Source organism: Rhinatrema bivittatum, chromosome 3, assembly GCF_901001135.1.
Source record: "Rhinatrema bivittatum chromosome 3, aRhiBiv1.1, whole genome shotgun sequence".
Lineage (NCBI taxonomy): Eukaryota > Metazoa > Chordata > Amphibia > Gymnophiona > Rhinatrematidae > Rhinatrema > Rhinatrema bivittatum.
Window position 1 is genome coordinate 539,099,195 of NC_042617.1, and position 12,981 is coordinate 539,112,175.

The window sequence follows — 12,981 nt, forward strand, 5'->3', positions numbered from 1 at the left end:
ACCCCCCTCTGCATTGGGGGTGGGGGGAGTAATAGCTAATGCCTTCATTAGCATGGGACTTCCATGCAAGGGCACTAAGCAGATCGCATCGTTTTAAACATTTTTTTGTGCGCAGAAGACCTTCCCACATCAGGAGTAACATTTGTGCACAAAGAATGTGCACACAACTGCAGATAAAACTGTGTGCTTTGTTCTTCAAGTACCAACTATACGGATTGGTCTGAAACGTTTGCAGGGAATTTGTCAGACAGCTTTTTGAAAATGTCCCCCTTAATATTACCTCTCATAAAGTGAGAGGGGATTTAGCAGGGTGCACACTTGACAGCACTGTTCACTCTAGGCCTATGAGTGCACGGGAGTGGAGGGGGAGGGGGGGGGACAGTTTGTCAGCTACTAGTCCATGTCTTCCTTAGGCCCACTTCTAGATGCATTGGCCAATGGCCATCCATACTAGCAAAACTACTGCAGGGTAAACAATCTGCTCAGGCCCCTCCTAAGCCTAATTGAGCTGCCCTGCACTGCTATCCACTGCCACGGTCATGGACCATGTAAAACTGGCAGGCTCTCCTGTCTTAAGTTCAAAGTTTGGAGCTGCTCTTCTTCTCCCCCTCCGGGCTTTAACAACAGCCCCAGCGACTGTTTCTGACTGTATTAGCCCTTCGGCCTTAATTTTCTCATACTTAAGTTCAAACTCCCGGGTTCCCTTCCCTAGGATCTGTTCTGGATAGGGCTGAGCCTCTAGATTCTCTTCCTTATCTGCTGTTTCCACAGTTTCCAACCGGATCCCTCAGCAAGAGGCTTTGGTCCTGGATCAGCCTGGGATTCTCCCTCTCTGAGCCTCCCTCTTTACCTATCTGCTCAAGCCTGGACTTTGAAAACCCCTCAGATTGCCCTCAGCTTGCTCGGAAAGGACCTGGAGCTCTGGCCTTCCCATGCCTCGGAGTGCCACCTGCTCTGCCTCTGCGTGGACGCTGTCTTTCATGCACTGCTCAGACTTCACGTGGCCCCCTGCTCCTTCCCTCTCCATCACATTCCCTTTAGCATCTTTGGGAACCATTTCACTATCCATTTTTACTTTAACTTTTCATCGGTAAATCGCATGCATTACATTTCAGAAGGCATTCCTTCACATATTTCAATTGTTCCTACCTCGGCTCCTTTTTGCTTGGAAAAGAAAAGGCACAATGAGAGTACACAGGCTACTTAAAATGTTATATTGTCACAATACTCTGTGTGGCTCTCTGCCAAAAGGAAAAGACTGGCGCAGGGACCAGAATCAGCCCCATGGCATTACATGGCTTCTTCTCCAGAGGCTCCTTGCTAAGTATTCTGCTAGTGGGGAAACCATGCACACTTTTAAAGTGATGAACATTTCTTTTAAAAGCAAAAAGGGGTCACACAGAGGAGAGGGGTGCTTTAATAGTGAATATATTCAGACTCCCAACTGTGAAGTCCTTTCAGATAGTGCAGCTTTTACTAATCAGTCACACCTGAACAGGTAAGACGTTGAGATTTTTGCTTGCGCAGTTGCAGCTTCCGATCTTGCCTAATGACACCCAGATTACAAAACCCTGGAATGGCTCAAACTTGACATCCAACAGGCGCCTTCAAACTTTTCCTGCACTGTTTCGTTATGGTTGATGGGCAGTTCAGTTTCGGGCCAGTGGAGTGATTAAGAGGCAACTGGAGACAAACTAATGTTATGTCCACCAGTTGTTTTACTATGTCTTTTGCCGAGAAAGGGGAATGGCATTCTGAAGTCACTAACGCCTCATGGTGACATGGTGGGTGTTTTGCATACGGCTCTTAACTGGAACCTCAACGGCAATTTGGATTCTGGTTTCCAGATGCGAAAGGCCGGTGAATGCGCCCACTGTGGTGCCCCTTCCTACCCCAGGCCAAAATCAGCATGCGATATGTTTTTTGAACAACTTAAACACCCATTCGCCTACCTTTGTGTTTCGCATGGTCTAGTAAGGTGCCTTGCTGAAAGAGATTTTTCTTGGGTTATACCGAAATAAAAGGTTTTAGACATGCAATCTGCATAAAAAAAAAGGGTTTGACATCATAGATTCACATTCTAAAGCCGAGCTTACGTGAGGCTCTTGTAAAGGAAGAAAGCCCATTTAATGCCAGCCCAACGCGGTCCTACTTTTGCTCCTAGCATGTGACATCTAATCCTTAGCTTGGTTGAGCATGCTCACTTTGAATTTGTTCTCCGATGTGGTGGGCGTTGGAATGTGGCCCTTTCGCTTGAAGGTGGTAAAATGCTTGCATTGCGGGCATGGCTTGGTGCTGGAGTCCATGCGGCTGAGTTCCAGGAAGTACTTGTACTTGATGATGTCATCATGTGGCAGGTTGTAGAGGACCGTCGTTTCATCCAGGTGTTCGCTGCACTCTGTGATCGGGCACTTGAGCTCCGCCTGACCCAGCTGTACCTGTGAACAAACAGAAGGACCACGTCACAGCTCTGAACAAACTTGTCTGCTTCCTTGCCGTGCTGACAGAGTACGCTACACAAATGGTGATCGAGAGATGTTATGGGGTTGATGTTTCATGGAATTACATTTTGTAAGTGAGTATGGTATCTCCCAGCTAGAAAGGACTTGTATGTGGAGATTTTATTTCCCATTTTACTGTAACACAGCGTAGCAATCCAATGAATAAAAAATCTAAGCTTATCTGCAGAGGCCTGCATCAGAATGCAGTGAATTACATGGAAACCCAGATTTCCCACTAGGCAGAGTAGGCAGCTGCTTAGGGGTGCTGTGGTGAAAGGGGCACACCTCCTTCTCCCTCCTAGTGACACTGCCTGAGTGTCCTGTTGCTTGGGACCCCTTTCAAGGTGCAGAATATTACAAGCCGGTGGCATTACAACAGTAGATTATTACTGCTGTCAGCCCACCTTGCACCTTTAAAAGGGGGCAAGTGTGATGGGATAACACAGTTCAGGAAACTGCCACATCCCCCAAATCTGCGAAGGTGAACCCTCTCCCCCACAATGCCTAGAGGCACCTAACAGGTAAATCCAGCCCCATTTACATGCCTTGTGCAATAGAAATACTATCTTTTTCCTTGTATTAATCTCACAACTAACTAAAACATGCTTGCCCTGGGCCAGTCATGCTGCTTGGCAATACTGCTATGGTTCAGGAGGCTCAATTTAATTTCAAGAGCACTGTCCAATGTGATTCTACTGTGTCCTGGAAAGTGAGGCTCAGATTCCCAGGTTGGATTGGACAGGCTCATCTAACTGGGGACCTTATTTTTGCTTCAATGTATAAATATCTAATCCCCCTGCTTCCCTTGGGTAAACAGGTAACCCATCCGATCCACATACAAGAACTGACACAAATCACATAAGATCAGATTTAGCAAAGACTTCAAAGTCCAAACATTTTAGAGCTGTTCAAAGATAGAGCTTGTAATATTTTCATCAAGATACCAGTTTCAAATTTTCAACTAAATTATCTTGTATGCTTATTGACTTGGTGATTTGGCTATCCACTTACACCTTTATGCTTTTGACACAAATCACAACCAATAAGCTAAGTATGTGTTGATCATAAAAAAAAAAAAAAAGAAGCATTTCAATAGAGAACATGTTACTTTTTCTTGGATATTTTGATAAAGAACAAAATTTGGGGTTGTTTTTTTCCCCCACGCACAAGAAGCTGACAGAGCGCAATACTGTGGTGTGTTACAATAGATTTCATTCACCCATACACCTTAACACAAACCTTTCAAATTCCAGTCTGAGATTTTATCCTCTCTGCTCCAACAATAAGGAATTAAAAAAAAAACAAAAAAAAAAAACAAAGAGAGACAGGTTATGTAGGCCAGAGATTTTTGACACAGGGATATTCTAAGACATGTACGTGTTGTGCCAACAAATGCCTGGCACATTCCAATAGAGATCTTTTGTTAGAAACACAACCTAGTACTCCATTCAAATCTTTCAAAAAGGTGAAAGCTGTTTGTGTTTAACAAGCCATTAAAAAGAACTATCATGGATATTTCAGGAAGAACCTACTTTTGCACCTTATTAGAGGGAAAAATGTAAAAGATCATTTCATCTGTGCTACAGTTAGGAGGAAACAGAAGGGAGAAGCCAGAAAGATATCTCTTATAGGTCACAGATGAAAGATTATTACCCATTTGGGAAATGTCCAGTTATTTTTTTGTTTTTTTTACATGCCCATACACGCCGTGTCCTTCACATTAAAATTCTTTATTTTCTGTGATTCCAAGTATGTGTTATATTTGATCGTCTGCCCACTTAATGAAGGGTACATTGCTAAAAGATCTCAGGCCTTAAAAACTAGAATCAGAGAACACAGAAGCTGCATCAGAATCTCAGAAAGCAAAAGCTCCCCTGGTGGGGCACTGGATAGAAAGTTGTCATGGGGTGGCAATTTTAGGGTTTTTTTTTTGCTTTGGAACAAATCTAATTCCCTAGGGATGTAATAACAGGATTTTATCCCAAAAATACCAATCTTTGGATTTGTCAGTTACAAACTGTGATTCCCAAGGGACTAAATTCCGCCACAGATTATTCTGTTTCTGCCTGATGTGATACCGGCTGGTTTATTTAGGAGATGTCACTTGATATTAATTTATTTTATTCCTTTGTTACAAGTCCAGATGCTGCAGTTTTCATTTGTTTTCAAATTGGGAATTGTGAGATCCAATGAATTGCAGCATCTCACGTGATGTATGAGGTATGCCGATTGGCCTTGCTGAGGGGGGAATATTTAAGCAGAACCAACAGGAAGTCTGCTTTTGCATCCTGAGCTCCGTTTAATAAGGACGTCAGTATATTTTTCTTGTGAGGGGTGCGAGTGACTATGGAAAGTCCTCTCAGAAGGAACGACTACTAAAAGATTTATCAAATCGATAGTGAGAGACATAATCCAGCAGAACTGAACAGTTCAACACCAACTCTCATCTTTAATGTCATTTTAAGACGTGCATTCACATATGTAAATATGAACTCTTCACTTTTATTTAAAAAAAAATAATGCATCTTCTAATCAAAGCTGTGCTCGGCCCTCATCCATAACAAATGACTCTGCCTGTTCACTTACTAAAAAAGTAAGTGAAACAAATGAGTCAAGAAGCCTGCCAATACCAACGGCCAAAACCCTCGGAACCAGCATCCCTGCCTGATCTCCGATGCTCGAAGGCAGTCGCTGAACTGAGATCCCTGCACGGAGCCACTGAACCTTTCAGACCTGCACCAAGAAGAACAAAGAGGCGCCAACAGAGAAAAACTATACAGCTCCTTCAGTCAGTTTGGCAGTGTGGTGAGAGACCAGACTAACTGTTAAATTAAGAAGATCCGAAGTTACTTTTAGATGGGATAGTATTAGTTAGCCTGTAATATTTGTGAATTAATAAATCCGTGCAGAATTGTAGTCAATGATTTGTGGTGTTACTTTAGAAATTGTAAATGTTCATCAGCTTTGAATCACTAAAGTTGTATATACATATCTGTCTCTCTCTCTGATATATATATATATATATATATTTGTAATACCTAATCAATTATATTTAATTAATACAAACACCTAATAAATATTAAAGCTTGACAAATTGAAGAAATCCTTAGTGCGAGTATGATCCAGTAAATAAATTATACTCTAGGGAATATATACTTAGAGATTTGTAGTAATACTCCCTAGAGCAGTTCGCCACAGGTTTGCTATTTCCTCCATTCATTCCTGCCCTGGTAGTCATCTGACTGTGTCTGTATTTTTGCTGTTTGACCTCTGATGCGGGTATGGTAAACTGAGGCCCTTTAAAAAAAAGTTTTCTTTACACAGAAGAGATGCATCATATATGCCATTAATGATTAGGTCTCTTGATATATCTCAAACAGTGGATCTTCTCTTTTCCAAAGAAATGAAACATTTCATACCAATCATTTGTGGTTTTCAATAAATCATTTTCACTTTTGTTTTAAATTGGTTTTAATACATTATTTTGAAATACTGTTTAATATTTATTTATTCTATTTGGTTTATTATGTTAGTTTCATATATTTTTATTGTACGTTGGTAAGATTTCTGATCAATCAAGTAAGAAGTAAACTAAAGTGCTCAGTATACAACAAGATTTTTAGAGAAAGATGTAATATTTACTCTCTCATTCACATTTAATATTAGTCTTTTCTCCCATACAGTTCAGATAGATGTTTTGAGGTTGATTTAATAGAGATTGTAGCTTTGCCCTATGTTTTAAATTTTCCAGTGTGTGAGACAAATGACAGTCAATAAATAATAAAAGGAACCCTATAATCAAAAAAAGAAAAATATGAAGATGATAAAAAAAATGAATATGTATTTACAAGATTTTTATTCTGCTATCTTTCAGAGATTCTGTCCGATATAGAATACAAGATAAAAAATTAAAAATACATATTTTAGATAATAAAAACAACATAAAACTTGAAACTATATAAAACCATTTACACATACATTTTAGTTTTTGGGTACTTGCCAGGTACTTGTAGCCTGGATTGGCCACTGTTGGAAACAGGATGCTGGACTTCATGGACCCTTGGTCTGACTCAGTATGGCATGTTCTTATTTCGACAAACTGCTTTTTGGAGCTCTTAAAGACCACTCAACATAAGCCTCTTGAAATAGCCATTTTTTTTACCACCCTTCCAAAACTTCAGTATATCACTTACTTTCTTTCTTTAGCACCTCAGCAAGATTATTCCACAGTGTGGACCCCAATATTGAAAATGCTCTTTTCCTAGAGCTTACTAAGTGACATTGTCTATTAGAAGGAGCAATCAAGAGGTTTTGCTCACTTGATCAGAACCCCCTCTCAGGCTTGAATGGTCTCAATGAATCCTTCAGGTATCTCGGTCCAGTTTGCAATTAGGCTTTAAAAACCAAAATAATATGTTTAAATTTAGCTCTTTGAACAATAGGTAACCAATGCAATTTTAATAAAATTGGCGTAATATGGCTCCTTATTGGAACTCCCTCGATCAACCTAGCAGCCGAGTTTTGAATCATTTGTAAAACTTTAACTGGTTTTTTTTGCAATCCATTATAGATTATATTACAATAATCTAATGCTGACAAAACTAAATTTTGCACCACTATTCTAAAATAATCTTTTGCCAAAACAAAACGTAAAACGACGAACCACCCACAATTTAAAAGAAGCACTTCTCATAAATTTTTTCACCTGCGGCTTACAAGATAGGTCTAGACCCAAAATAATCCCCAGATTCTTTAATTCTGTTTGTAGAGGAACCACCTTTCCATCAATAATAGCTTTAGGTGCTTCTTCAACTGGAATAGTGCGACTTACCCAAAGCATTTCAGTCTTAATCGTATGTAATATCAATTTATCTCTCATCCAATCCTCTACTGGGAATATCAGCTGAATATTGTAAATCACAGATGAAAAATATTCACGTAGGAACATTTATGTATCCATTTTAATCTACCCCTTAGAAGCCCATTGATCCAGAAATTTAACACATTTATTGTTGAAAATCTTCAAAAATTAAAAAAAGAAAAAACCAAACAAACAATCTCCTATGACAGATGTTCTTCTCATATACTATTGCTCACAAGTTTTGATATTATTCATTGAAGGTTTGACAGCAGATCTTCTTATGCTCTCATTCTTCTTGACATATCCTCTACATTACCTCTCTATTCTTCTCTTTTGGGTTCTTTAGGTTTCTCTGGCACTGTTCTATTATGGTTCACAACTATCTTTCTGGTTGATCTCAACAAGCCAGTTTTGGCTCTAGTGTCTCTTCAAGGGTCTCTCTTTTTTCTGGGGTACCCCAAGGCTCAGCTCTCTCAGCAGCCTTGTTTAAAATCTATTTGATTCCAATATGCCATCTCTTAATGAACCTTGAGATACCCTATAAACTGCACACAGATGACATACAATTTTTTCCCTCTTGAATTCTTCATGGTTGCAAACAGAACAATTCATTTCCTTGTCTCTCTATCTATGCCTGGCAATAACACAATAGGTTTGCTTAAGCATCAATAAAACCATAATAATCATTCTTTCATGCTTTTCCATTACAAACACCCCTGATAAGATTGTCATCTCTCACATTCTGTCTGAAATCTTGATATTATTGACTCTTCTGTATTGGGACCCTTACTTTTCAATATATTTATAAATGATCTGGAAAGAAATACGACAAGTGAGGTAATCAAATTTGCAGATGATACAAAATTGTTCAGAGTAGTTAAATCACAAGCAGATTGTGATAAATTGCAGGAAAGTACTTGTGAGGCTGGAAAATTGGGCATCAAAACAGCAGATGAAATTAATGTGGACAAGTGCAAGGTGATGCATATAGGGAAAAATAACCATGCTATAGTTACACATTGTTAGGTTCCATATTAGGTGCTACTTACCCAAGAAGAGATCTAGGCATCATAGTGGATAACACATTGAAATCGTCGGTTCAGTGTGCTGAGGCACTCAAAAAAGCAAACAGAATGTTGGGAATTATTAGAAAGGGAATGGTGAATAAAACAGAAAATGTCATAATGCCTCTGTATCGCTCCATGGTGAGACCGCACCTTGAATACTGTGTACAATTCTGGTTGCCGCATCTCAAAAAAGATATAATTGTGACGAAGAAGGTACAGAGAAGGGCTACCAAAATGATAAGGGGAATGGAACAACTCCCCTATGAGGAAAGACTAAAGAGGTTATGACTTTTCAGCTTGGAGAAGAGACGACTGAGGGGGGATATGATAGAGATGTTTAAAATCATGAGAGGTCTAGAACGGGTAGATGTGAATCAGTTATTTACTCTTTCGGATAGTAGAAAGACTAGGGGCACTCCATGAAGTTAGCATGGGGTACATTTAAAATAATCGGAGAAAGTTCTTTTTTACTCAACGCACAATTAAACTCTGGAATTTGTTGCCAGAGGATGTGGTTAGTGCAGTTAGTATAGCTGTGTTTAAAAAAGGACTGGATAAGTTCTTGGAGGAGAAGTCGATTACCTGCTATTAAGTTCACTAAGAGAATAGCCACTGCCATTAGCAATGGTAACATGGAATAGACTTAGTTTTTGGGTATTTGCCAGGTTCTTATGGCCTGGATTGGCCACTGTTGGAAACAGGATGCTGGGCTTGATGGACCCTTGGACTGACCCAGTATGGCATGTTCTTATGTTCTTTATCCATGCATGATCAATTCAAGTCTCACACTCAATCTTCATTTTTCAAACTCTGACTATTAAGGCTCTTAAAACCTCTTCTTGATCTTTCTGAATTTCCAATGGTGCTCCATCTCTTCTATTTTGTGGGCTTGACTATTGTAACACTCTTTTTGCAGTCCTTCCAGGATATGTAATTTGTCCATTACAAATATTACCAAACTCTGCTACCCATCTGTTAAACACACCTTTATATGAACATATCACTCCAATACTGCACGTACTCCACTGGCTTCCCATCACTTTTCGGGTGCAGTATAAATTGGCAACAAGAATCTATACTTTACTTAATTCTGTTTCCTCACCCTAGATCACTGCCTCATCGAAACTCTATATGCCCTGCTGCTCTTTGAGGTCTGCAAATCAAGGACTGCTGGATTTTCTCTCCACAGGAGTTTAATCCGACTCGATGAGACCAGAGAACATTCCTTCTCGATGGCTGGTCCTACCCTATGGAACTCTCTTCTCAGCAATATATGATCCACTATAGATCCTAAATTCTTTAGGAAGCCATTAAAGACATCTTTTCTTATTGGCCTTTAATTCTGACAGCTGACTGATTTTATCATTATAATAAGCTGCAGTCATTCATTTATTTGAATACTTATATATATTATGTTGTTATTCCTGTTTTGAGTGATAGTGGATATTTTATTGTACCCTGCCCTGAACTTTGGAAAGGCAGGCAAGAGAACTTTTAAATAAATAAATATGAGCTTCAATGGAGAATTTCTGTTTTGAAAGCATAATAAACACAAATTTTTAAATTTGGTTTGGAAGATGTCAGCCCTACTGGGCAGTTCTCCACATTGAAGGACTAGTAAATAAACTAGATAGTATGAGAGTAGAACAGAAAGTTGTTAATTGGATTCAGTGTTGTCAAGTAACAGGTCTCGGTGGGTAGTTGTAAATGGCTGTGTCTGTCCCCAGCAGTGGGGTACATGTTGGCATCTATATATACATTGCAGATTAACTGTGTCTAGTGCAGTCCTTACTTTGTAACCCAGGAGAAAAGCCTGTGAGCCTTGCCTTTAAGGGGAACTTTGCCCTTAAGAGAAGTTCCCTCCCCCTTTGCCTTCTCTCTCTGAGAGGGCATACAAGCTCTTCCCAATCTAACGAGTCTAAGTGCCTTATTGCTCAAAGGGACTGCCCTTCATACTCCCCCCTGTGTCACATGGATCCTAGGTTTGCTACCATTGGATCTCGCCCTCTAGCCCTAGATTGTGGGGACGTTTCCTGTAATCACTCTCCAAGACTGTTAGTCAGTCTTAGCCATGCTGCCTCAAAGCTAGAGGTGCCTGCAACCTATTTAATACAAATAGCTTTTTTTACATTTCTTCTTACCACTTTAATTCTAAAGATTATTCAGCTTCAGAACCCTTTGTTTTCTCACCCTGAAATCCCAAGAACTCCATTTCTCTTAAAGAGTATTAAGAAGCAAACTGGGTCATTTAGCAACATGTGTTCGGGCCTTAGGGCCCTAACGCCCGCGATAACACTGTAATGCATGCGAGAAGGAGTTTGGGCGGAGTAAACGGAAATGAGGGGTGGTCAATGTTGCATGCAATAATGTAATGCACACTATCATGGGATTTAATGCCGAAATAACTACAACTTTTCTCTGAGCATTATGCCTGCGATAGCTGTGCATTACGGCTGAAATGGGATTTATCGCAAATCCCATTTCAGGAGGGAAAAGAGAGCCTCTGTGTAGGCCCACTGATTTTTTTTTAACTTTTTATACCACTGTAAGAGGGGGCATTATGAACTTGGGGTGAGGTTTGTGGCATTAGTTGGGTTTTGGGAGGCAGTTTAATATGCAAAGACATACATACGAACAGCACAATTACCATCAGTAAAGATTTAATGTGATTTGGAGGGAAGAAAGGTGAAAGAAGAGTAGTTTTATACCATGTTCTCGATAACATTTGATTGCAGCTAGGTAGATAGTACATCAAGCTAGGTATATATATATATATACATATACATACATACACATACATATACACACACACACACACACACACTATACACTTCAAAATGACAAAACATTAACACTCATGTATAGATTTAGCTCATAAGAACATAAGAAATTGCCATGCTGGGTCAGACCAAGGGTCCATCAAGCCCAGCATCCTGTTTCCAACAGAGGCCAAAACCAGGCCACAAGAACCTGGCAATTACCCAAACACTAAGAAGATCCCATGCTACTGATGCAATTAATAGCAGTGGCTATTCCCTAAGTAAAATTGATTAATAGCCTCTAATGGACTTCTCCTCCAAGAACTTATCCAAACCTTTTTGAACCCAGCTACACTAACTGCACTAACCACATCCTCTGGCAACAAATTCCAGAGCTTTATTGTGCATTGAGTGAAAAAGAATTTTCTCCAATTAGTCTTAAATGTGCTACTTGCTAACTTCATGGAATGCCCCCTAGTCCTATTATTCAAAAGTGAAAATAACCAAGTCACATCTACTCGTTCAAGACCTCTCATGATCTTAAAGACCTCTATCATATCCCCCCTCAGCCGTCTCTTCTCCAAGCTGAACAGCCCTAACCTCTTCAGCCTTTCCTCATAGGGAAGCTGTTCCATTCCCTTTATCATTTTGGTTGCCCTTCTCTGTACCTTCTCCATCGCAACTATATCTTTTTTTGAGATGCGGCAACCAGAATTGTACACAATATTCAAGGTGTGGTCTCACCATGGAGCGATATAGAGGCATTATGACATTTTCCGTTCTATTAACCATTCCCTTCCTAATAATTCCTAACATTCTGTTGCTTTTTTGACTGATGCAGCACACTGAGCTGACAATTTAAAGTATTATCCACTATGATGCCTAGATCTTTTTCCTGCGTGGTAGCTCCTAATATGGAACCTAACATCGTGTAACTACAGCAAGGGTTATTTTTCCCTATATGCAATACCTTGCACTTGTCCACATTAAATTTCATCTGCCATTTGGATGCCCAATCTTCAAGTCTTGCAAGGTCCTCCTGCAATGTATCACAGTCTGCTTGTGATTTAACTACTCTGAATAATTTTGTATCATCCGCAAATTTGATTACCTCACTCGTCGTATTCCTTTCCAGATCATTTAAATATATATTGAAAAGCACCGGTCCAAGTACAGATCCCTGAGGCACTCCACTGTTTACCCTTTTCCACTGAGAAAATTGACCATTTAATCCTACTCTCTGTATCCTGTCTTTTAACCAGCTTGTAATCCACGAAAGGACATCGCCTCCTATCCCATGACTTTTTAGTTTTCGTAGAAGCCTCTCATGAGCTCAATAATTAATTTAAAAAAACTAAAGCACAAAAAATTATGCTAGACAAAATCTTTTAATTTTACAAAAATATTTTATTCATTTAAACAATTAAATAAAATCACCAACTCACTTTTAAAAATATATATTTAACAAAAAGCCATAGTTGTTTACAACCATGCCTTCAGGGAATTCAAGAATTAAAGTAATTGATGTCTATGAAGAGTTTTTACTCACAGTTTGCAAATACATAGAGACAACGCGGTCAGTGAGGATATAAATACCAGGACAATTTAGTCTTGTATTGGACCATTGATTTACTGAAGGACGGTGGCTTTTTTTTTTTAATATTTTTTTTAAAAAGTGATTTGGTGAATTTCTTGTATTTAAATAAATAAGATTTTTGTAAAATTTTGTCTAGTTTTTGTGCTTTAATTTGTTGAATTATTAAGCTAAATCTATACACGAGTGTTCATGTTTT

General features: G+C 39.3%; 1 protein-coding gene across 1 annotated transcript in view; it reads right to left on the minus strand.

Moving 5' to 3' along the window:
- The window catches only part of RNF217 (ring finger protein 217), a 250,558-nt gene that overhangs the window by 101,533 nt on the left and 136,044 nt on the right, over positions 1–12,981 (minus strand). Inside the window, exon 2 of the mRNA XM_029596389.1 lies at positions 2,205–2,438. Coding sequence (XP_029452249.1) covers positions 2,205–2,438 — 234 coding nt within the window. The remainder of the gene's footprint in view (positions 1–2,204; positions 2,439–12,981) is intronic.